General features: G+C 44.5%; 1 protein-coding gene across 9 annotated transcripts in view; it reads left to right on the top strand.

Moving 5' to 3' along the window:
* The first annotated feature begins 2,117 nt into the window (after window positions 1-2,117).
* The window catches only part of LOC121555081 (muscleblind-like protein 2a), a 66,848-nt gene continuing 41,905 nt past the window's right edge, over window positions 2,118-27,060 (top strand). For 7 of the 9 annotated variants that reach the window (XM_045212045.1, XM_045212046.1, XM_041868880.2 and 4 more), the window contains exons 1-2: window positions 2,118-2,287; window positions 13,496-14,255. In XM_045212045.1, the coding sequence (XP_045067980.1) occupies window positions 14,082-14,255 (174 nt within the window). In that variant the 5' untranslated portion in view covers window positions 2,118-2,287; window positions 13,496-14,081. Of the gene's footprint in view, window positions 2,288-3,420; window positions 3,613-13,495; window positions 14,256-27,060 lie in introns of those variants that run through there. The other 2 variants (XM_045212044.1, XM_045212043.1) reach the window with 2 other exon arrangements.

Genomic DNA, 27,060 nt, shown 5'->3' on the forward strand with positions numbered 1-27,060 from the left:
TTTAATTTAGCTATCCTTCTCAGAGACTGACCCAGTTTAATTTAGCTATCCTTCTCAGAGACTGACCCAGTTTAATTTAGCTATCCTTCTCAGAGACTGACTCAGTTTAATTGAGCTATCCTTCTCAGAGACTGACCCAGTTTAATTTAGCTATCCTTCTCAGAGACTGACCCAGTTTAATTTAGCTATCCTTCTCAGAGACTGACCCAGTTTAATTTAGCTATCCTTCTCAGAGACTGACCCAGTTTAATTTAGCTATCCTTCTCAGATACTGTGGAGTTGCCAGGGTAGCAGAGCCCGATCAGCATGCTTCCCCCACCACCAGTCTGGTTATCTTTTTTCCTATGCCTACAACAATACCGGCTCATCATTCCACACATACCACTTCCAATTTAGTGGAAGGAATGTGTTTGTCTCCATAAATACCTCCATAATCCCACATCTTGCACTCAATAAATGACAGGGAAAAGACATGTTCCATGGTTACATGGTGGAATATAGGGGGTCTGTCGCAAGAGATTCAATAATTTACAAGAATGTCCTGTGACTTCCTGACTAGAAATGGACCATCTGTGTGTAAATGTTTTAACGAGCCAGAGTCCCACTAAATCCTCACAATCTTCCTCAGATATATTGTCCTTGGAGAAATGTCACAGTTTTTCTACCTTGTAGAGATTTCCATAAATGCAAAGATTTGCTAACCGGGTACATCATTAGTGTGTGATGTACCCAAGACCAATGTTACGATTGATACATTAGGTACAGCTTCTGGTGTGTGTCTTGCAGGCATGAATAGCAGAGTGGCCACACATGGCCTAAACATGATGTCATGGGTAAAGTTCAGGGCTGATAGATTTCATTGACCACTTCTCCAAGGTTAACAAGTTCACAATAAATACTGAACACTTTCCTATAGCCATTGTAGCAGATGATTTCATTACTTAATTTGCCTGATTGCTAGTCTACAACACATCCTCTCTGAACACATTTAGGTTTCAGGCCTAGCTCTTTGTTTGCTTCTAATCTGTCCTGATTGCAAAACGGTATAGATGGAACGTTTAACATTGCTGATCCTTTTACTACAGGTCTACGTACTGCAGTTATGTGTCCGGAGACAAAACAGAATTTATGTTTAGAACTATCATGAATTTGATGGAAGAACATTGGAATCTCACAATCTTGTGAGAGTGATGATATAAGGATAAATGATTATAGTTATGAAAGTAAATTATAATGTCACATAATATGTGTATGTTTGTATAAATCATTTAGATGGATAATTATGATGTGCTACTGTAAATGTGGATAATCCACCTTTTTGGCTACCATAAGCCTAGAGGCATGTACACAACATCCCATCAATCAACAAGGTGCAGCCTTTATCTTGTCCACAGCTTTCTGCTCTGCTCATTCTGCGGTGACCTTGTGGTGACCTTGAGTGTAATGCAGGGTCAGGAGGATGCTTGCTGTTCATTCCCACAGGCGGTGGGTGAAAAAGAGCATCAGAAGGCATAGGATACGATTTCAACTAAACATTTAAATTCAGATTTAATCAGATTGAAATGCTCTCTTCATGTGGCATGGATTTTTTAAATGAATTTCATACTGAATAAATCCGTTTTGGGAGAGCTTTAAAAACATTCCATAGGCCATTTTTTTATGTTCAATATCTAGTGGTGAATACTATGATTAACAGAGGAATAACAAAAAATTAAAGCATTTCTTCCCAGAAAAAAAGGATGCTGGCTTGATTTTTTCCCCAGAAATCCTTGTAATAAAAACCTGTAATAAACTAAAAACTAAAAATCCCTGTAATTTTCCTCTCGGTTCCATTGCTGTTCCCTTGGTAACAAGCAAACCCTTGCCCTTCTGGAGCCTCCTGACATTCGCTTGGAATGTACCATTATGGCTGCTGTGGGGAGATAGTAGATTTCCATTTCACGAATACTTTTGTTTAGTCAAAAAACGGTTATTTGAAAGACAAACAATAACGTGCCTTATCTGTTAACATTTCAAAAATATTTATATTTCCAACGAATCTTCTAGATTTTTGTATGCACAGTGGCATAGAGTGCTAGAATGATACCCTTCAAATAAATCAAACTGGCAGTCGTAGAGCGAGCTGTCAAATGCTTGTTGCTTGTGTCAAATCTGTGCTACAAAGTAACGAAGAGAAATCAAGCACCCAGTTGTTTTCATCTGAAAGTGTCTATAGCTAGGTAATACGACAACAATTAAGTGGACCATTGAACAGCACCTTGTCCTCTTCACTTGACGTGATGATGAGGTAAGCAGGTAGAAATGCTAGCTTCACCTTGTCAGACATGTTGTCTTGCTAGCTAGCTAGATCGCTATGTACCCAGATGTGTTGTGTCATGTATTGCAGGTTAGTAAAAGTGAGTGCCTAGTAATAAAGTGTTATCCCTAAGAGACTAGTTAAATTGGAGTACCGAAGCTAGCATATTCTGCTTGTCATGTTAGCGCTTGCTAGCTATCAAAGTTCCAGCTACAGTAGCTAGCTGTGACGGGTGGTGGTAGCTCGTTCACTGACTTTGCTACATAGCCCGTAGTCTATTTTGCTTGCTAGTTCATGATGAATACAGTAACGTCAGCTCCCAAGACTTCAGCAACCGATACTTATCGTTTATTGTTGGTGTTTATTCTTCTTTATTGCTAGCTGTAAGCTCACATTACAAGTTACTTTGATGATGTCACTTGGTTTTCGGCTTCAAAGTGGGGGGAACGACTTTCATCATTGTGATTGAGCAGATTAAATAGAGAGAAAAGTTTATGTTAAAAACCTTTTGTCAGTGCAAACATTTTTTGGTTTTCCACCTTATGAGAAAGTATAGAATAAGCTAGTGGAGAAAGTGCTGTTATGTTAGAGATGTTCTTAATTACACATCCAATATTTTGTTTAGTTTTATATTATTATATTAATTGTTTATGTAACAGTGAACAATAATGCTTCCAAATCAAAGGAGGAATTATGTTAAGACTTTGGTCTAGATCATCTGAGATAATCACAGGAGGTTGGTGCCACCTTAATTGGGGAGGACTGGCTCCTGGAAATGGCTGGATCAGAATTGGTGGAATGGTATCAAATACGTCAAACACATGGTTTCCATGCATATGATGCCATTCCATTCGCTCCGTTCCAGACATTATTATGAGCCGTCCTCCCCTCAGCAGCCTCCATTGGTAGTAATGCTTATCAACAGAGCATACAGGTTTGGCATCAGATCAGTGTCTGCAGCTAGCCTGGCTGTCAGTCTGAGCCTTGCAGCCAGTTTGTGCACAGCAAATCTGTTTCTGATTTGCTATTGGCCAGAGCCAGCAGGGAGGGTCTTCCTGGAGGAGGGCGGGCAGGCAGGAAAAGGGGTGGCTGGAATGGTTTTAGCCAGAGAGTTAAACAGACAGTCTTTTCCTGCACTGTCGTGGAAAGAAAATCCCTGTCTAGGCATTGGCCTGAGCACACAATACAGAGAGGGGAATGACAACTATTCACATGGTGATTATATTTAGACAGAAAGTACTAAGGAGAAGTCGGTCTGCTAACCCAGACTCTGTGGTGGAGGTTAGAAAGACTGAGGAGCTCCAACACTGCATGAGGTGAGAGGATTGTTTCCCTGGCTGCTCCTGTTTCCTGACTAGTTCATAAAGGAATTTGCTGCATTATGCTGCACACCATGCGGTGAGAGGGAGAGATAGGGGACTTCACTCGTAGAGGTGGTTAGAATCTGCTCCGCTGATCATCACGCTTCTCTTGGTCCTCTGTAGCTCAATTGGTAGAGCATGGCGCTTGTAACGCCAGGGTAGTGGGTTCGATCCCCGGGACCACCCATACGTAAAAATGTATGCGCACATGACTGTAAGTCGCTTTGGATAAAAGCGTCTGCTAAATGGCATATTATTATTATTATAAGTTACTGCTGCTTTTATTGGCTGTTGGTTGGCTTTTCCTCTCAAATGTGCAAATTTAGCTGGTCAATGTGGGGAATTGACCTCTCCCATCCTGCCAGGAAAGAACAAGGTGCTCCCTTTATGCCTGCCTGCTCTGCAACTTCCTGTGGCGTTTCACCACTTACCCAGTCTGTCTGTCCTGTGTCTGACTAACTTGAAATGCGTGTGTTTGTACAAGGTTTGTAGGAGTGTGATGTACAGGGCTGTGGAGAACCGAGGGCCAACACATCTCATAAGCATGATTTATTCTCTGAGGCAACAGGTGTTAACCCGTCATCAAAGCAAACGCAGACAAAATACACCAAGGAAAGTAACTGGAGAGGGACTGTCGCGAATAGGGACATGGAAGGTCTACCTACTCTACATTCCCAATACAAAGTTGTAGGTTGGGCTTGTGTACAGTTTTTTCTAGGGCTGGGACCTCACGATACGATATTATCACGATACTTATGTGCCAATACAATACGTATTGCGATTCTTACGATTCTAGACAGTATGTATTGCGATTCTTACGATTCGATACTGCCATTTTATTGCAATTTGCTGTTCCAAACGCATTGCGCTATGTATGTCTGCTGCAGAGAGACAAGTGAGAGCATGAGAAAATTAGTTTTGATGAGTCATGGAAATAAAAGTGCTGAAAACATGTTGGCTCACTTAAGATGGAGAACAAGCTATAGGTTTAAAAATACCTGAGTTTTGGCACAGTTACAGACGACTAGCACTAGCTAACGCTGCCTAGCCAAAAATACGAAGTATCGATATAATATCGTCCAAAATAATTGTGTGATATGTTGCTGAATCAATTACTTCATTTTTAGTCATTTAGCAGACGCTCTTATCCAGAGCGACTTACAGTTAGTGAGTGCATACATTATTATTTTTTCATACTGGCCCCCCGTGGGAATCGAACCCACAACCCTGGCGTTGCAAACGCCATGCTCTACCAATTGAGCTACATCCCTGCCGGCCATTCCCTCCCCTACCCTGGGCCAATTGTGCACCGCCCCATGGGTCTCCCGTTCGCGGCCGGCCCACGACAGAGCCTGGATTCGAACCAGGATCTCTAGTGGCACAGCTAGCACTGCGATGCAGTGCCTTAGACCACTGCGCCACTCGGGAGACTTACTTCCCCATCACTAGTTTTCTCCTCTACTATAGGGTAATTATTGAAGCTAGGCTATGATCTTTTTGTGTTGTAAGTTATTAATGTTGCAACTTTCAATTCCATTATTTGACAGGACTGCTTGAATGACACCTTTTTTATTTTCACTCAAAACCAGTGCTTCTAGCTTGTGTTATTTCAAACTGTTTCGGAAGCTAGACATGCTTTTTTCCCCCTCAAGCCAAGAAAATTACAGCACACACTATAGGAAGTGCTTATTTAATGTTGTATTAGTTTGGTCTCCCTGGTTACTGTAGATAAGTACTGCTGATTGTCTCATACAGCAGTGTGATTGGAGCCTTAGTAACATGAAGATAATTCAGGTCACGCCAGTTCAGTTGGTAGTTAAGACTATTAGAATATGAAGTCCATACTCTTGCTGACTCAGTAAATTGCTGCCTGCATTGTCCCTTGCTGAAAGCTGGATGGTTTACAATAGTAACCTCTGTATCTGTTAGGCCCTAGAGCCAGTTGTTCATCCCAAACAGACAAAACAGAATGTCAGAGTTCACACTGACCAAACTATCCCATCAATCCATAGACAGGCCTAGACCTAGTTTCATTTGTGTACACAGCGGATAATTTGACTCCATTAACAAATGTAATGAGACATTTGCCAAGACCTCTCACATGTTGTCAAACTGGAATCAATCATTTCATGAGATCAGTCTTTCAGTCTATAGGAAAGTAAGCCATTTTTAAGTGTCTAAGTGTCATTCTCTGGTCCATAGGATTATTTAAGGCTGTCCCTTAATTTGCATTTTACATCTGCCTTTACGGCACCCAGATGACTTTAGAACACCCAGCTGACTTTACGGCACCCAGATGACTTTACGGCACCCAGCTGACTTTACGGCACCCAGATGACTTTACGGCACCCAGCTGACTTTACGGCATCCAGCTGACTTTAGGACATCCAGCTGACTTTACGGCACCCAGATGACTTTACGGCATCCAGCTGACTTTACGGCACCCAGATGACTTTACGGCACCCAGCTGACTTTACGGCACCCAGCTGACTTTACGGCACCCAGCTGACTTTACGGCATCCAGCTGACTTTAGGACATCCAGCTGACTTTACGGCACCCAGCTGATTTTACGGCATCCAGCTGACTTTAGGACACCCAGCTGACTTTAGGACATCCAGATGACTTTACGGCACCCAGCTGACTTTACGGCATCCAGCTGACTTTACGGCACCCATCTGACTTTAGGACATCCAGCTGACTTTAGGACATCCAGCTGACTTTAGGACATCCAGCTGACTTTAGGACATCCAGCTGACTTTAGGACATCCAGATGACTTTACGGCACCCAGATGACTTTACGTTACCCAGCTGACTTTACGGCACCCAGCTGACTTTACGGCATCCAGCTGACTTTAGGACACCCAGCTGACTTTAGGACATCCAGCTGACTTTAGGACATCCAGCTGACTTTACGGCACCCAGATGACTTTACGTTACCCAGCTGACTTTACGGCACCCAGCTGACTTTACGGCATCCAGCTGACTTTAGGACACCCAGCTGACTTTAGGACATCCAGCTGACTTTAGGACATCCAGCTGACTTTACGGCACCCAGCTGACTTTAGGACACCCAGCTGACTTTAGGACACCCAGCTGACTTTAGGACATCCAGCTGACTTTAGGACATCCAGATGACTTTACGGCACCCAGATGACTTTAGGACATCCAGCTGACTTTACGGCACCCAGCTGACTTTACGGCATCCAGCTGACTTTAGGACACCCAGCTGACTTTAGGACATCCAGCTGACTTTAGGACATCCAGCTGACTTTACGGCACCCAGCTGACTTTAGGACACCCAGCTGACTTTAGGACACCCAGCTGACTTTAGGACATCCAGCTGACTTTAGGACATCCAGCTGACTTTACGGCACCCAGCTGACTTTGCCGCACCCAGCTGACTTTACGGCTTCCAGCTGACTTTAGGACATCCAGCTGACTTTACGGCACCCAGATGACTTAATAATAATAATAATAATAATAATATGCCATTTAGCAGACGCTTTTATCCAAAGCGACTTACAGTCATGCGTGTATACATTTTTGTGTATGGGTGGTCCCGGGGATCGAACCCACTACCTTGGCGTTACAAGCGCCGTGCTCTACCAGCTGAGCTACAGAGGACCTTATGGCATCCAGCTGACTTTAGGACATACAGCTGACTTTATGGCACCCAGATGACTTTACGGCATCCAGCTGACTTTACGGCACCCAGCTGACTTTAGGACATCCAGCTGACTTTAGGACATCCAGCTGACTTTACGGCACCCAGATGACTTTACGGCACCCAGCTGACTTTACGGCATCCAGCTGACTTTAGGACACCCAGCTGACTTTAGGACATCCAGCTGACTTTAGGACATCCAGCTGACTTTAGGACATCCAGCTGACTTTACGGCACCCAGTTGACTTTAGGACATCCAGCTGACTTTACGGCATCCAGCTGACTTTACGGCACCCAGCTGACTTTAGGACATCCAGCTGACTTTACGGCATCCAGCTGACTTTAGGACACCCAGCTGACTTTAGGACACCCAGCTGACTTTAGGACATCCAGCTGACTTTAGGGCATCGAGCTGACTTTAGGGCATCCATGTCACGCCCTGACTCAGGCGACGCTTAAATGTTGAGTCAGGGTGTGTATATTCTTTGTTGTGTGTTTTCTATGTTTGTATTCTAAAATGTTTAGTTCTATGTTGGCCGGTGTGGTTCCCAATCAGAGGCAGCTGTCGCTCGTTGTCTCTGATTGGGGATCATACTTAGGCAGCCTATTGGCACTAGTGGGTAGTGGGATCTTGTTCCGGTTAAGGTATGTTGTGTGTGCTACCTTTGACTTCACGTTTCGTTTCCTTTGTTGTTTTGTCGTGTGTTTATATAGTTAAAATAAACATGTACGCATATCACGCTGCGCCTTGTTCTGACCCGTCATTCAACGAACGTGACAGAAGATCCCACCAAACGAGGACTAAGCAGCGTGCCCAGGCGGAGAGAGTAGTAGAAGTTTGTGGTCATGGGAAGAGATATTTGCGGGGAGAGGACCATGGGCTAAGGTAAATGCCCAGGCAGGAGAGGAGCAACGGCAACACGGAGGAGGCCGGTCGAGGAGGAAGCCCGAGAAGCAGCCCCAAGAAAAAAAAATTGGCGGGCACACGGGGTGGTTGGCGGAGCCTAGTGTCAGAGCAGAGCCAACTCCCCGTACTCACGCGAGGAAGCGTATGACTGGGCAGGCTCCGTGTTATGCGGAGCTACGTACTGTGTCGCCAGTGCGCTGGCACAGTCCTGTACGTCCTGTGCTTGCACCACGCATGAGCCGTGCAAAGATGGGCATCCAGCCACGACGGGGTGTGCCGGCTCAACGCTCCTGGTCTCCAGTACGCCTCCTCGGTCCCGCATATCCTGTGCCAGTTCTACGTACTGTATCGCTAGTGCGCCCTGTGCCAGCACCCCGCACGTGTAGTGCGAAAGTGGGCAGCCAGCCAGGACGGGTTGTGCCAGCTCTCCGCTCTAGACCTCCAGTCCGCCTCCACAGTCCGGCCCGGCCTGTTCCTGCTCCTCGCACCAAGCCAGTGGTGCGCGTCCCCAGCCCGGCCGGACCTGTTCCTGCTCCTCGCACCAAGGCAGTGGTGCGCGTCGCCAGCCCGGCCCGGCCTGTTCCTGCTCCTCGCACCAAGTCAGTGGTGCGCGTCGCCAGCCCGGCCCGGCCTGTTCCTGCTCCTCGCACCAAGGCAGTGGTGCGCGTCTCCAGTCCGGCACGGCCCGTGCCCATTCCACCGGTGCCTGGTCCGGCACCAGTCAGCTGCTCCACTCCGGAGCCAGAGTGAGAGATCGTCACGCCCCGAGCCGGATCCGCCTCCGAGGCGGAATGCCCACCCGGCCCCTACCCTGTTATGTTTATGTTGTGCGGTCGGAGTCTGCACCTTTGGGGGGGGGGGGGTATTGTCACGCCCTGACTCAGGGGACGCTTAAATGTTGAGTCAGGGTGTGTATATTCTTTGTTGTGCGTTTTCTATGTTTGTATTCTAAAATGTGTAGTTCTATGTTGGCCGGTGTGGTTCCTAATCAGAGGCAGCTGTCGCTCGTTGTCTCTGAAAGGGGATCATACTTAGGCAGCCTATTGGCACTAGTGGGTAGTGGGATCTTGTTCCGGTTAAGGTATGTTGTGTGTGCTACCTTGGACTTCACGTTTCGTTTCCTTTGTTGTTTTGTCGTGTGTTTATATAGTTAAAATAAACATGTACGCATATCACGCTGCGCCTTGGTCTGACCCGTCATTCAACGAACGTGACAATCCATCTGCCTTTAGGGCATCCAGCTGCCTTTAGGGCATCCAGCTGCCTTTAGGGCATCCAGCTGCCTTTTTAGGGGATAAGTATCAACAAAAATCAGAACCAGGACTACAGCAAAGCAGTATGAGCCAGGAACTAAATGAGAGCCTCTCTCTCTCTCTCTCTCACTGACAACCTTGCAACTTAATTTACAAGTGTTGCAGTGCAGAGCCTCCCACACAAAAATAAAGGTCAAACTATTCAGTGATACTGTTGCATTTCTGTATATCCGTTGCCCTGATATGTTTTGTTAATAACCCCAAAACCATGCTCACTTTATCTACAGTACAGAAAATACTGAAGGCTTACTGTTTACAATAGAATAATATCTCTCACGAGTGTTGTGCAAGCATACCTTCAGTTATTCCTTACAAGCTATTTAAAGTTGCTTGAGAAAGAAACAGATATCACAATTACCCCAATTACATACATTTCTGTCTATGAAGAATAGGATGTTGAATTCAATAATCTTTTTTTCCTGTGACTTGGTATCCTGCTTTTTCCCCCCAGCGACATCAGTTAGAATGTGAAGGAGATTGTTGTTGCCACTTTAATAGTTAACTGGAAAAGTAGCCAAGGTATCAATTTATTTACCTTCAACTTTTCGTTCATGATGTAGCATAATAAAAGGCATTCAGTAGCCTATGCTCTGGCCAACAAAATACAGTGGGGAGAACAAGTATTTGATACACTGCCGATTTTGCAGGTTTTCCTACTTACAAAGCATGTAGAGGTCTGTAATTTTTGTCATAGGTACACAAAAATCCAGAAAATCACATTGTATGATTTTTAAGTAATTAATTTGCATTTTATTGCATGACATAAGTATTTGATACATCAGAAAAGCAGAACTTAATATTTGGTACAGAAACCTTTGTTTGCAATTACAGAGATCATGTGTTTCCTGTAGGTCTTCACCAGGTTTGCACACACTGCAGCAGGGATTTTGGCCCACTCCTCCATACAGACCTTCTCCAGATACTTCAGGTTTCGGGGCTGTCGCTGGGCAATACGGACTTTCAGCTCCCTCCAAATATTTTCTATTGGGTTCAGGTCTGGAGACTGGCTAGGCCACTCCAGGACCTTGAGATGCTTCTTACGGAGCCACTCCTTAGTTGCCCTGGCTGTGTGTTTCGGGTCGTTGTCATGCTGGAAGACCCAGCCACGACCCATCTTCAATGCTCTTACTGAGGGAAGGAGGTTGTTGGCCAAGATCTCGCGATACATGGCCCCATCCATCCTCCCCTCAATACGGTGCAGTCGTCCTGTCCCCTTTGCAGAAAAGCATCCCCAAAGAATGATGTTTCCACCTCCATGCTTCACGGTTGGGATGGTGTTCTTGGGGTTGTACTCATCCTTCTTCTTCCTCCAAACACGGCGAGTGGAGTTTAGACCAAAAAGCTCTATTTTTGTCTCATCAGACCACATGACCTTGTCCCATTCCTCCTCTGGATCATCCAGATGGTCATTGGCAAACTTCAGACGGGCCTGGACATGCGCTGGCTTGAGCAGGGGGACCTTGCATGCGCTGCATTTTAATCCATGACGGCGTAGTGTGTTACTAATGGTTTTCTTTGAGACTGTGGTCCCAGCTCTCTTCAGGTCATTGACCAGGTCCTGCCGTGTAGTTCTGGGCTGATCCCTCACCTTCCTCATGATCATTGACGTGAACCCTCGCCGGAGCCCCAGACCGAGGGTGATTGACCGTCATCTTGAACTTCTTCCATTTTCTAATAATTGCGCCAACAGTTGTTGCCTTCTCACCAAGCTGTTTGCCTATTGTCCTGTAGCCCATCCCAGCCTTGTGCAGGTCTACAATTTTCCCTGATGTCCTTACACAGCTCTCTGGTCTTGGCCATTGTGGAGAGGTTGGAGTCTGTTTGATTGAGTGTGTGGACAGGTGTCTTTTATACAGGTAACGAGTTCAAACAGGTGCAGTTAATACAGGTAATGCGTGGAGAACAGGAGGGCTTCTTAAAGAAAAACTAACAGGTCTGTGAGAGCCGGAATTCTTACTGGTTGGTAGGTTATCAAATACTTATGTCATGCAATAAAATGCAAATTAATTACTTACAAATCATACAATGTGATATTCTGGATTTTTGTTTTAGATTCCGTCTCTCAAAGTTGAAGTGTACCTATGATAAAAAATTACAGACCTCTACATGCTTTGTAAGTAGGAAAACCTGCAAAATCGGCAGTGTATCAAATACTTGTTCTCCCCACTGTAGTTGAAATAGAAATGCAGGCGTAGGACATTGACAATGTAGAAATGAATGGCAAAACATGCCCTTTACTGTAGGCCTACATATTGGTTTAGGCCTAGGTTGACCTCTCTGTCTGCCTTCAGTTGCTGAACGCCACACCGCATCATGCTAACATTGAGGCAAACATTTTATTCTGTCCCACCCTTCCAGGATGTCAACAAAATTGATATTGTTGCCTGTGAGTATTAGCCTCAGTCCCAGGGACCTTTACTCTGTTTGGGCACCTCCCCCTGGGGTATCCCCACCTGCTGTGGTTCCCCGCCAAGCATATTTATAAAATTGTCTTCTTTGATTTGTCTGTCTGAATAGAAAATCTGCCTGGAGATAGAGTGTACGGAATTAAAATGTCATAAATTGAAGGCTGAACACAGATTCAAGGTCAGAAGAATGAATCAGTGAAATATGTCACTCTGGTTAGATGATGGCTGCTGTGTGTGAGGCTGGTGGCTGGGCTGTCGATTTATCACAGAGAACGCATGCACATATCAGAGTCAGGGATTTTTCTGCCATAGAAACCCTTAGGCGGATTCAAATTGTAAAACTGTTGTGTTTTTTTCCAAATCCATATTCAAGATGGAAAAAACGCTTTCAGTGTAAACTTAAACAACTAAAACCAGATGTAAAGTACAGTGCGTTCGGAAAGTATTCAGACCCGTTGACTTTTTCCACATTTTGTTACATTACAGCCTTATTCTAAAATTGATTAAATAGTTTTTTTCCCTCATCAATCTACACACAATACCCCATAATGACAAAGCAAAAACAGGTTTTTAGAAATGTTTGCAAATGTATAAATAAATACAAAACCGAAATATCACATTTACATAAGTATTCAGACCCTTTACTTAGTACTTTGTTGAAGCACCTTTGGCAGCGATTACAGCCTCGAGTCTGCTTGGGTTTGACGCTACAAGCTTGGCACACCTGTATTTGTGGAGTTTATCACATTATTCTCTGCAGATCCTTTCAAGCTCTGTCAGGTTGGATGGGGAACGTCGCTGCACAGCTATTTTCAGGTCTCTCCAGAGATGTTCGATTGGGTTCAAGTCCGGGCTCTGGCTGGGCCACTCAAGGACATTCAGAGATGTTAGATCGGGTTCAAGTCCGGGCTCTGGCTGGGCAACTCAAGGACATTTGAGGAAACCTGGCACCATCCCTATTTATTTGTGCTTTGCTGCAGGTGATAATGTTTATTGCTAATAGCGTACCTGATAATATGGACCATGCATAGGCTATAGACAGTACATGGCCCAATATGTTATAGTAGTTTTTACAAATCATTTTACCAATGTGTTAATTTAGCTCATTTCTGCAGGTGGAAATTATATTTTAGATGGTATCAGCATACTTTTATTTTCATTCATTTTGGAGTAGAATGCCCTTTTAAAAGCTCACCAGAACCAAGCTTCAGAGTCCTTCCACATACAAATTCTAAGAGTGCCACCCCCCCTTCAAGACCCCTCTGCGACCTTTTTCCCCCACTGCTACACATTTTTCCAGAGGAAACACTGCTATGCTGTACCCCACCTTGCTTTCACCACTGTAGCGGTAGGGGAATCTATGCTGTACCCAAACCTGCTTTCACAACTGTAGTGTTGCGATTGCCTCAGTTTCATCAAATAAAAAGAGCCCTTAGCAACTCGAACAGCATAACATGAAAATAAGCCTATATTAATAACTATAGTATAATAAGAGCACTAACAATATTTTAAACATAAATAACCAAACTCTTTCCTATCTTCCAGATCACCAACAGAAAGTGCCTTTCAGACAACGTCTCCAACTTCAACCTGCTTTCTGGTCCAAATGTGCATGGGAAGCCAACAACACTCCCTTTTAGGCCAGGCCTGAGCAGTGACAGGGGATACTTCAGCTGCAAATCTTCAGCAGCCTCCAATTCATTTCTGAACGACTCCAGTGGCTAAGGAATCAAAGAGGAAAGATTTACTGGAGGGGAGAACTGCCAAAGCACAAATTGGGTGAAGTTGGCAAAGTCAATACCAGGCAAGTCTTCATTAATATTCTTTCAAGGAGCTCCGTTGCCTCGACATACTATTAATGAGAGTGTCCTTGTCAGTGGAGGAGGATAGGCACACGGGTGTGTCACAACAGAGCAAACCCCTCAACCCCTCCAGAGGTCTCCCATTGGTGCAAACTGATTGATGAGTGATTGCTCGTTGATCGATTAGCCTTCCTCCCGGCTGATGCAGTGAGGCCAGTCTGGTTGCTTCATATGATTTGAGAACTTTTCAAACAATAATCAGACGGACACAAAAGTTGTCAACTCAACCGATACATTGGACTGGCAGCGTTTGATTGGAACCTCTTGACATGGCTCTCAATATATCTTCAATAAGGGACACGAAATGGCTGACGTTGGAAGTGTGTCGGCAGTTTCAGAGAGGAACTTGCTCACGGAGTGATGAGGAATGCAAATTTGCACACCCACCAACGAGCTGCCAGGTTGAAAATGGAAGAGTTATTGCCTGCTTCGATTCGTTAAAGGTAAGGAATGTCATGCACCATTCTTCTTCTCTGCTTTATGTGCCAGGAGACTGATATGTAGGAGCCTGACCAGATAATGACATTCTAAAGTGTTTACTGTAAGGAAATGTACTGGACTGTTTATTATAAGCAACTGTGGACATCCTACACTACTACTCCCCAGTGGGATTACTGCTGATGCATTCTCCCTCTCACATGCTGCTGGGCCTGGCTGTCTGCTGCTGGGCCTGGCTGTCTGTCTGCTGCTGGGCCTGGCTGTCTGCTGCTGGGCCTGGCTGTCTGCTGCTGGGCCTGGCTGTCTGCTGCTGGGCCTGGCTGTCTGTCTGCTGCTGGGCCTGGCTGTCTGCTGCCGGGCCTGGCTGTCTGCTGCCGGGCCTGGCTGTCTGCTGCCGGGCCTGGCTGTCTGCTGCCGGGCCTGGCTGTCTGCTGCTGGGCCTGGCTGTCTGCTGCTGGGCCTGGCTGTCTGCTGCCGGGCCTGGCTGTCTGCTGCTGGGCCTGGCTGTCTGCTGCTGGGCCTGGCTGTCTGCTGCCGGGCCATGTTAATCCACAGAGAAGCTCACACTGCCACCGCAGCACAATGCTGCCCACTGGATTATTCTTATTTTCAATCATCTCCTTACCTCCACTGGCCATTTATCACGGTGTGCCAGGCCAAAGGGCCTGGTCCCTATCGGTCAAGGCTGGAGCTCAGACAACCATCAACAGGAATTGCTACAAAGGACCTATTTTTCCAAAATGCCTCTTTAGGTTTTGGTGCTTTTTTGAAGGGTTTAAAATGTGTTGACTTTTCACCTCAAGCTGTTAATGGAGACGGAGATAGTGTTGCAAGTCACTTTTTCTTATTGCTATGGGTGGCAGGCAGTGGAGGCTGCTGAGGGGAGGACGCTCATAATTATGGCTAGAACGGAGTCAATGGAGTGGCATCAACCACATGGAAACCATGTCTTTGATGTGTTTGATACCATTCCACTGACTCCGTTCCAGCCATTATTATGAGCCATCCTCCCCTCAGCTGCCTCCACTGGTGGCAGGGAATTTAGGACCTGACTAGTTGCCCAGCCATTAATCTTAGAAAGAGTCACACTGTTGCCCAAGCTCATTCCAGAACAGTGCATGCATTGAGCTGCTTGATTCTTGCATACCTACCATGCAACTCATGTGATAGCCTACTTACTGGGTCCTCTGAGACTGGAGTCGTCACGTCACAAGGCTGGTGATAGAACCTGAGGGGGAAGTCTACTCAGAACGTACAGGTTCCTCCACAAAAGAGACTTGCATGCAACTGAATTTAGTTTGAAGTGTAGGTGAACAAGGTTTTACCACCGGGGGCAGTATATTGATTGTACTACTCTCGCTCCCCCAAAAAATATATAATTTGCTTAAAGCTGCAATATGTAACTTTTTTTGGGCGAACCGACCAAATTCACATAGAAATGTGTGTTGTAGATCTGTCAGTCTCATTGAAGGCAAGTCTAAGAAGCTGTAGATCTGTTCTATGTGCACTATTTCTATGCTTCCTGTTCTTAAGATTCGCTTTAGCGTCTTTTACTTTCGGTTTTGTACACCAGCTTCAAACAGCTGAAATAATAAAGAGTTTTGGTTTAATTAAAATATATTTCACAGTGGATTAGATGGTACGATGATTCTCTACACTATCAATTGCTTGTTTTGTCACATAAACTGAAATTAGGCTAACTATTAGAATTTTAACAATCAGGAAATGGCACAGCGATTTCTGCATATTACACCTTTAACTTTTGTTGTTGTTTATTCTGAAATATTGTGGTGTGCTAGCTAGGCTACATTAATGCCCTTAGCAAACAGGATGAACATCCTCTCTGGCTCAACCCACACATACAGTGAGGGAAAAAAGTATTTGATCCCCTGCTGATTTTGTACGTTTGCCCACTGACAAAGAAATGATCAGTCTATCATTTTAATGGTAGGTTTATTTGAACAGTGAGAGACAGGATAACAACAACAAAATCCAGAAAAACGCATGTCAAGAATATTATACATTGATTTGCATTTTAATGAGGGAAATAAGTATTTGACCCCTCTGCAAAACATGACTTAGCACTTGGTGGCAAAACCCTTGTTGGCAATCACAGAGGTCAGATGTTTCTTATAGTTGGCCACCAGGTTTGCGCACATCTCAGGAGGGATTTTGTCCCACTCCTCTTTGCAGATCTTCTCCAAGTCATTAAGGTTTTGAGCCTGAAGTTTGGCAACTCGAACCTTCAGCTCCCTCCACAGATTTTCTATGGGATTAAGGTCTGGAGACTGGCTAGGCCACTCCAGGACCTTAATGTGCTTCTTCTTGAGCCACTCCTTTGTTGCCTTGGCCGTGTGTTTTGGGTCATTGTCATGCTGGAATACCCATCCACGACCCATTTTCAATGACCTGGCTGAGGAAAGGAGGTTCTCACCCAAGAATTGACGGTACATGGCCCCGTCCATCGTCCCTTTGATGCAGTGAAGTTGTCCTGTCCCCTTAGCAGAAAAACACCCCCCAAAGCATAATGTTTCCACCTCCATGTTTGACGGTGGGGATGGTGTTCTTGAGGTCATAGGCAGCATTCCTCCTCCTCCAAACACGGCGAGTTGAGTTGATGCCAAAGAGCTCCATTTTGGTCTCTCATCTGACCACAACACTTTCACCCAGTTCTCCTCTGAATCATTCAGATGTTCATTGGCAAACTTCAGACTGGCATGTATATGTGCTTTCTTGAGCAGGGGGACCTCGTGGGCGCTGCAGGATTTCAGTCCTTCACGGCGTAGTGTGTTACCAATTGTTTTCTTGGTGACTATGGTCCCAGCTGCCTTGTGATCATTGACAAGATCCTCCCGTGTAGTTCTTGGCTGATTCCTCACCGTTCTCATGATCATTGCAACTCCACGAGGTGAGATCTTGCATGGAGCCCCAGGCGGAGGGAGATTGACAGTTCTTTTGTGTTTTTTCCATTTGTGAATAATCGCACCAACTGTTGTCACCTTCTCACCAAGCTGCTTGGCGATGGTCTTGTAGCCCATTCCAGCCTTGTGTAGGTCTACAATCTTGTCCCTGACATCCTTGGAGAGCTCTTTGGTCTTGGCCATGGTGGAGAGTTTGGAATCTCATTGATTGATTGCTTCTGTGGACAGGTGTCTTTTATACAGGTAACAAGCTGAGATTAGGAGCACTCCCTTTAAGAGTGTGCTCCTAATCTCAGCTCATTACCTGTATAAAAGACACCTGGGAGCCAGAAATATTTCTGATTGAGAGGGGGTCAAATACTTATCTCCCTCATTAAAATGCAAATCAATTTATAACATTTTTGACATGTGTTTTTCTGGATTTTGTTGTTGTTATTCTGTCTCTCACTGTTCAAATAAACCTACCATTCAAATTATAGACTGATCATTTCTTTGTCAGTGGTCAAACGTACAAAATCAGCAGGGGATCAAATACTTTTTTCCCTCACTGTACACGCTTCAATTCAGCCAGTATTGTCTGAATTGTTAATTCACCGTTGCTCTTCTAATGAGAGAGTATTCAGTTGTTGTTTTTTGATGACACTTGAACTCATTTGAATGACATTAGGCTCAATGTCATCACTTCTGGGTCCTATAATTTATGTTAATTTGTTCATTTCTAAGGTGAATTGATTTTCTGCTGCGGTTCAATTGAAATAGGCTAATGATTCCTAATCATAATCAGGATTTTGATGTGCTTGAACCACAATCCCTGATGATACTAGAGGATAAACCTTGTAGGACTAGCTGCACTGTTAAGAGAAAGACAGAGGATCTGTTGGAAGGGGGATGGGAAGAGGTTGGCTAGAAAATATACAAATGCCTCAGTCATGTGATGATGTCACTGTTCTGTTGAATAGCCTGTTGTCTAAAGAGAGTAACTTGAGTGTTGTCTGTTCCTGACACTGTTCCTGACACCATTGGCTTTGACAGTGTTTTCCACTGTGATTTAGCCTAGCCCACAATTCATATTGATAATATAAATCATGATAATAATTATTAATTTGGTCTGTGTTTATATTTGTCCTATTTCACACATGTACAGGGCCTTCGGAAAGTATTTAGACCCCTTGACTTTTTCCACTGTCACGCCCTGGCTCTGGGGACTATTAAATGTTGAGCCAGGGCGTGGATTTTCTATTGTTTAGTTTTCTAGGTTTGTGTTCTAGTTCGTGTATATCTATGTTGGCCAGGGTGGTTCCCAATCAGAGGCAGCTGTAGCTTGTTGTCTCTGATTGGGGACCATACTTAGGCAGCCTGTTTGGCACTGTTATTTTGTGGGATCTTGTTCCGTAGGGTTTTGTGTATAACCTAGGACTTCACGTATCGTTTGGTTTATTGTTTTGGTTCGTGTGTGTACACAAATAAAGACTGTACGCTTATCACGCTGCGCCTTGATCCTCTTCATCGTGCAACGATCGTGACATCCACATTTTGTTACGTTACAGCCTTATTCTAAAATCGATTAAATTGTTTTTTCCCCTCATCAATCTACACACACCACCCCATACTGACAAAGCAAAAACAGGTTTTAAGAAATCTTTGCTAATTTATAGAAAATTAAAAACGAAAATATTACATTTACATAAGTATTCAGACCCTTTGCTCAGTACTTTGTTGAAGCGCCTTTGGCAGCGATTTACAGCCTTGAGTCTTCTTGAGTATGACGCTACAATCTTGGCACATCTGTATTTGTGGAGTTTCTCCCATTCTTCTCTGCAGATCCTCTCAAGCTCTGTCAGGTTGGATGGGGAGCGTTTTTCAGGTCTCTTGTCCCGAAGCCTCTCCTGCGTTGTCTTGGCTGTGTGCTTAGGGTCATTGTCCTGTTGGAAGGTAAACCTTCTGGAGCAGCTTTTCATCAAGGATCTCTCTGTACTTTGTTCCGTTCATCTTTGCCTCGATCTTGACTAGTCTCCCAGTCCATGCCGCTGAAATTCCAGGGTTTTTCTTTATTTTTACTATTTTCTACATTGTAGAATAATAGTGAAGACATCAAAACTATGAAATAACACATACGGAATCATGTAGTAACCATAGAAGTGTTAAGCAAATCAAAATATATTTTAGATTCTTCAAAATAGCCACCCTTTGCCTTGATGACAGGTTTGCACACTCTTGGCATTCTCTCAACCAGCTTCACCTGAAATGCTTTTCCAACAGTCTTGAAGTACAATGAGGGAAATAAGTATTTGATCCCCTGCTGATTTTGTACGTTTGCCCACTGACAAAGAAATTATCAGTCTATAATTTTAATGGTAGGTTTATTTGAACAGTGAGAAACAGAATAACAACAACAAAATCCAGAAAAACGCATATCAAAAATGTTATAAATTGATTTGCATTTAATTGAGGGAAATAAGTATTTGACCCCCTCTCAATCAGAAAGATTTCTGGCTCCCAGGTGTCTTTTATACAGGTAACGAGCTGAGATTAGGAGTACACTCTTAAAGGGAGTGCTCCTAATCTCAGTTTGTTACCTGTATAAAAGACACCTGTCCACAGAAGCAATCAATCAATCAGATTCCAAACTCTCCACCATGGCCAGGACCAAAGAGCTCTCCAAGGATGTCAGGGACAAGATTGTAGACCTACACAAGGCTGGAATGGGCTACAAGACCATCGCCAAGAAGCTTGGTGAGAAGGTGACAACAGTTGGTGCGATTATTCGCAAATGGAAGAAACACAAAATAACTGTCAATCTCCCTTGGCCTGGGGCTCCATGCAAGATCTCACCTCGTGGAGTTGCAATGATCATGAGAACGGTGAGGAATCAGCCCAGAACTACACGGGAGGATCATGTCAATAATCTCAAGGCAGCTGGGACCATAGTCACCAAGAAAACAATTGGTAACACACTACGCTGTGAAGTACTGAAATCCTGCAGCGCCCGCAAGGTCCCCCTGCTCAAGAAAGCACATATACAGGCCCGTCTGAAGTTTGCCAATGAACATCTGAATGATTTAGAGGAGAACTGGGTGAAAGTGTTGTGGTCAGATGAGACCAAAATTGAGCTCTTTGGCATCAACTCAACTCGCCGTGTTTAGAGGAGGAGGAATGCTGCCTATGACCCCAAGAACACTATCCCCACCGTCAAACATGGAGGTGGAAACATAATGCTTTGGGGGTGTTTTTCTGCTAAGGGGACAGGACAACTTCACCGCATCAAAGGGACGATGGACGGGGCCATGTACCGGCAAATCTTGGGTGAAAACCTCCTTCCCATTGAAAATGGGTCGTGGATGGATATTCCAGCATGACAATGACCCAAAACACACGGCCAAGGCAACAAAGGAGTGGCTCAAGAAGAAGCACATTAAGGTCCTGGAGTGGCCTAGCCAGTCTCCAGACCTTAATCCCATAGAAATTCTGTGGAGGGAGCTGAAGGTTCGAGTTGCCAAACGTCAGCCTCGAAACCTTAATGACTTGGAGAAGATCTGCAAAGAGGAGTTGAACAAAATCCCTCCTGAGATGTGTGCAAACCTGGTGGCCAACTACAAGAAACGTCTGACCTCTGTGGGTTTTGCCACCAAGTACTAAGTCATGTTTTGCAGAGGGGTCAAATACTTATTTCCCTCATTAAAATGCAAATCAATTTAAAACATTTTTTACATGCGTTTGTCTGCAATTTTTTGTTGTTATTCTGTCACTCACTGTTCAAATAAACCTACCATTAAAATTATAGACTGATCATGTCTTTGTCAGTGGACAAACATACAAAATCAGCAGGGGATCAAATACTTTTTTCCCTCACTGTAGGTCCCACATATGCTGAGCACTTGTTGGCTACTTTTCCTTCACTCTGCGGTCCAACTCATCCCAAACCATCTCAATTGGGTTGAGGTCGGGGGATTGTGGAGGCCAGGTCATCTGATGCAGCACTCACCTTCTTGGTCAAATAGCCCTTACGCAGCTTGAAGGTGTGTTGGGTCATTGTCCTGTTGAAAAAAAATGATAGTCCTTCTAACTGCAAACCAGATGGGATGGCGTATCGCTGCAGAATGCTGTGGTAGCCATGCTGGTTAAGTGTGCCTTGAATTCTAAATAAATCACCAACAGTGTCACCAGCAAAGCAACCCCACACCATCACACCACCTCCTCCATGCTTCACGGTGGGAACCACACATGCAGAGATCATCCGCTCACCTACTCTGCGTCTCACAAAGCCACGGTGGTTGGAACGAAAAATCTCAAATTTGGACTCATCAGACCAAAGGACAGATTTCCACCGGTCTAATGTCCATTGCTCGTGTTTCTTGGCCCAAGCAAGTCTCTTCTTCTTATTGGTGTCCTTTAGCAGTGGTTTCTTTGCAGCAAGTCGACCATGAAGGCCTGATTCACGCGGTCTTCTCTGAACAGTTGATGTTGAGATGTGTCTGTTACTTGAACGCAATTTCTGAGGCTGGTAAATAATGAACTTATCCTCTACAGCAGAGGTAACTCTGGGTCTTCCTTCCTGTGGCATTCCTCATGAGAGCCAGTTTCATCATAGCGCTTGATGGTTTTTGCGACTACACTTGAATAAACATTCAAAGTTCTTGTAATTTTCCGGATTGACTGACCTTCATGTCCTAAAGTAATGATGGACTGTCGTTTCTCTTTGCTTATTTGAGCTGGACTTGGTATTTTACCAAATAGGGCTATCTTCTGTATACCACCCCTACCTTGTCACAACACAACTGATTGGCTCAAACACATTAAGAAGGAAAGAAATTCCACAAATGAACTGTTAATTGAAATGCATTCCAGGTGACTACCTCATGAAGCTGGTTGAGAGAGTGTGCAAAGCTGTCATCAAGGCAAAGGGTGGCTACTTTGAAGAATCTCAAATATAAAATATATTTTGATTTTTTTAACACATTTTTGGTTACTACATGGTTCCATATGTGTTATCTAATAGTTTTGATGTCTTCACTATTATTCTACAATGTAGAAAATAGTAAAAATAAAGAAAAACCCTTGAATGAGTAGGTGTTCTAAAACTTTTGACCCGTAGTGGATTTCAATGGCAGAACAATCTCTGACTACCATCTCATGACTGTCTGCAAATTGACAAAGCAATGCAGAGAGAAGCTCGTGTTGTCCACCGATTTCACCCTACTTCTATTCCAGGGGGAGGCCTGCCTCTTATCTGAATCAACAGCATGAGAAGCCATGCCTTTCTGACCAGCTGATTTCCTCCCCAGAAACAGGGTTGGGCATCAGGCCTTGTCTCTCCCACTGCTCTGCTTGCTGGGGGTTGGCTGGCTGGGGGCTGGCTGGGTGCTGGCTGGGTGCTGGCTGGGGGTTGGCTGGGGGTTGGCTGGCTGGGGGTTGGCTGGCTGGGGATTGGTTGGCTGGGGGCTGGCTGTCAGTCATGATCTGGCTGAGAGGAGATTTTTCCTGTGGGCTTGTCCCAGGAGACTGTGCTGAAGCTGGGTCAGAGGAATCATCTGAAGACAGAGCAGAGAAGGGAAAAGTGCTGCTCATGCCTGGAAAGCATTCCACTAGATGTTGGAACATTGCTGCGGGGACTTACTTCGATTCAGCCACAAGAGCATTAGTGAGGTTGGGCACACCCAGCAGGTAGCCTAGCGGTTAAGAGGTTGGCCCAGTAACCGAAAGGGTTGCTGGTTCAAATCACCAAATGTCCCTTCACTGGAACTAAGGGGCCTAGCCCGCACCATGAAAAACAGCCCTAGACCATTATTCCTCCTCCTCCAAACTTTACAGTTGGCACTATGAATTGGGGCAGATAGCATTCTCCTGGCATCTGCCAAACCCAGATTCATCCATCGGACTGCCAGATTGTGAAGCGTGAATCATCATTCCATTGAACGCGTTTCCACTACTCCAGAGTCCAATGGCGGCGAGCTTTACACAACTCCAGCCGACACTTGGCATTGCGCATGGTGATCTTAGGCTTGTGTGCGGCTGCTCGGCCATGGAAACCCATTTCATGAATCTCCCGACGAACAGTTCTTGTGCTGACGTTGCTTCCAGAGGCAGTTTGGAACTCGGTATTGAGTGTTGCAACTGAGGACAGACAATTCTTACGCGCTACGAGCTTCAGCACTCAGCGGTTCCATTCTGTGAGCTTGTGTGGCCTACCACTTCGCGGCTGAGCCGTTGTTGCTCCTAGACTTTTCCACTTTTTTTTTTACAGTTGACCGGGGCAGCTCTAGCAGGGCAGAAATTTGACAAACTGACTTGTTGGAAAGGTGGCATCCTATGACGTTGCCACGTTGAAAGTCACTGAGCTCTTCATTAAGGCCATTCTACTGCCAATGTTTGTCTATGGAGATTGCATGGCGGTGTGCTTGATTTTATACACCTGTCAGCAACGGGTGTGGCTGAAATAACCGAATATACTAATTTGAAGGGGTGTCCACATAGTTTTGTATATACAGTGCATTCGGAAAGTATTCAGACCCCTTCCACATGTTGTTACATTACAGCCTTATTCTAAAATTGATTAAATTATAATTTTTCCTTATCAATCTACACACAATACCCCATTATGACAAAGCGACAACATGTTTTTAGAAATGTTTGCAAAAAATTTTGTATTCAGACCCTTTGCTATGAGACTCGAAATTGAGCTCAGGTGCATCCTGTTTCCATTTGATCATCCTTGAGATGTTTCTACAACTTGTCCACATATATTTGTGTATATATAGTGTATGATTATGAGCTTATTGTAGAACTAGTCGCACCAGTTGATGCAAAAAACAAACAAACATTTAATTCAGTTCGATAGTTGCTTAATTCTTTGTGCCTGGCCTAAGCCTACATTAGCTTATTAGGTTGTACATGTGTTATTATCAGCTATAAACTGGGTGGTTGAAGCCCTGAATGCTGATTGGCTGACAGCCGTGGTATACCACGGGTATGACAAAACATGTATTTTTACAGCTCTAATTACGTTGGTAACCAGTTTATAATAGCAATAAGGCACCTCAGGGGTTTGTGATTTATGGCCAATATACCACGGCTAAGGGCTGTGTCCAGGCACTCTGCGTTGCGTCATGCTTTAGAACAGCCCTTAGCTGTGATATATTGGCCATATACCACACCTCCTCAGGCCTTATTGCTTAACTATAGCACTCTGAAAATAAGAAATGTAGGCCATTCTTTCCTCATCTACTGTGTTGGTCACTACAATTACCTCCCAACACAAGAAGATGTAGCCTAAGCTAAACCCTATGACCAACAGAATGAAGTCCTTCTTTAAGGTTTCTGTATCATTGTGCTGACAGCTTTATTGAAGGTAGCAGCCAGAATATTAATGGAACATCCATTCCATGCCTCTTGAATGGCTGTCAATTTAGCTAGCTCAGAGTGTGAAAACAGAATATAGGCCACATTTCCTCCTGACACATTTGGGGGGAAATTAGGCTTGAAGACTTTTCAGTTGGTTTAAACGAGGCTGACATCAGAATGGCTATTGTTTGCTGAAATGTGGTAAGCAACGCCAATGTTTATTCTGCGCAGGGCACGGGACAAAAGCTCAAAATCTTATGACATGTCACAAAGAGAATACACGCTCTGTCCTCAGAATCACTTTTAATCCCATTAACCTGCATCCCAAGCAGGACCGAGGAGCAAATATGAATTGTGTATTTTGTGCTCAGGCTGCTCCTCCAGCTTTTCGGGCTGTCTTGTTTATTGCATGGTGTTTAACGTTCAGTGTGTGGGTGGGGTGGCCAGCGTAGTACAGCACAGCATGCTGTTATACTGGTATTAGTCTAATTTGACTGCTCCGCGTCTGCTGCCGCGCTAGCAGAGATTTATGAACAGAGCTGCCACCAGATACAGTACATCACAAAAAAATGGCTCTTGTGTTTCGTGAGCTTGTACTTTTATCGTCCGCTAGATCATGTGTTGTGTAGCCTGATGTGGAGGGTTTACGCCAAGGGAAAAATAAAACCTTCTCTTGTTACGCTCAGTGATACCTGCTCCAAATTTAGCCTAGCAATTGTTGAAGTCAGCTATTTGTTCGCCTCATACTCTGTAATCTGAGACAATGTGTGATATGACAAATTGATAATCAATGTGGAAATTGATCACTGAACATCTGCCTCATATTAAAGGTGACTTTCTTTGACATTAGGCGGGTGAAACATGGATAATGCATCATTCTGAGATTATAATTTAATTATTTAAAGCCGGTGTAACCTAAATCCTGTTCTGTCAATACAAGCTTTTAAAAGTTTGTTCTACCCCTGCAAATCCAGCACTGTCCTTGTACATTATTCTAGCTTGTGCATTATTCAAGCCCTCAGCATTATTCAAGCCCTCAGCTGTGCACTGAGGGCTTGCCAAGGCCACCAGAGGGGTGGACCATGGGTCGACAGAGTCCACTTGTGAAAGGGAAGGGAACTCCACCAATGCTTAACATTTCACACTAGGAACAAAGCTGTCACAGCAAACAAGCAGGCGAAAGTAATGGAGCCAAAGATGGACTGAGAGAATGACTACTTTACACATCAGAGCTCAGATCTACAGTACATTATGATGAGGGGGGTTACTACGTCAGTACCCAAAAGACCACACCGTGCCCCCAAAAGACTGCGCCCCCAAAAGACCACGCCGTGCCCCCATAAGACCACGCCGTGCCCCCATAAGACCACACCGTGCCCCCAAAAGACCATGCCGTGCCCCTAAAAGACCATGCTGTGCATTTATAGTACCTCATCTATACCTTTTTTTATGCTCACTCAATTTACATACATCATTAGGCTAGTACTGTATCCTCACTTTTTGCTTGGGTCTCCCAGAGACCTTTCATGCGTCATTATCATTGGTTATTTATCCACTCCTGGCCAAAGCACTGCGTATTGATTTGACATGTCATCATAACTTGAATAATGTACACTGAGTGTACAAAACACTAAGAACAATCTTTCCATGACATAGACTGACCAGGTGAATGCTATGATCCCTTATTGATGTGACTTGTTAAATCCACTTCAATCAGTGTAAATTTTTTTGCCTTGAGACATTGAGTATTGTGTATGTGTGCCATGCCATTCAGAGGGTGAATGGGCAAGACAAAAGATTGAAGTACCTTTGAATGGGGTATGGTAGTAGGTGCCGGTTTGTGTCAAGAATGCTGCTGAGTTTTTCACGCTCAACAGTTTCCCGTGTGTATCAAGAATGGTCCACCACCCAAAGGACATCCAGCTAACTTGACACAACTGTGGGAAGTATTGGAGTCAACATGGGCCAGCATCCCTGTTGGACGATTTCGTCACCTTGTAGATTCTATGCCCCGACAAATTGAGGCTGTTCTGAGGGCAAAAAGAGGGGTACAACTCAATATTAGGAAGGTGTTGTTAATGTTTTGTAAACTCAGTGTATATATTCAAGTCAATATGTGACCCGTTTCAGGAAGCTAGGCATCACAAGAGAGGAATTTGAACGGCTTTATTTGTTATTTTTTTTAATCAAAATGCATTTTTTGGCAGAAATACCTTCTGGAACATGTGAACCTTCATGTGCCTTAATAACAAATGTGTATTCCATCTGTAAATACAAATAAAATTGTTAAATTACGAGCCTAGTTGGTTTAGCCACGGAAAAAGACAGGAGCCTTCCCACTAGCTATGATTGGCTGAGATAATAGATGGGCTGGACATGCTGGGAGATGAGATTGGATTGGTCTGCCATGTAGCATGCTTCTGTCTATAACGTGAGCTGCTCAGTATATGTTGATAGTCTTCTTTACCGCAGCGTTTTTTTGAAAGATATAATGTTAGCCATCAAGAACTACAAAAGTTTTCCTACTTTTTTCAACGACATTGATGCCCTG

Source organism: Coregonus clupeaformis, chromosome 40, assembly GCF_020615455.1.
Source record: "Coregonus clupeaformis isolate EN_2021a chromosome 40, ASM2061545v1, whole genome shotgun sequence".
Taxonomy (NCBI): Eukaryota; Metazoa; Chordata; class Actinopteri; order Salmoniformes; family Salmonidae; genus Coregonus; species Coregonus clupeaformis.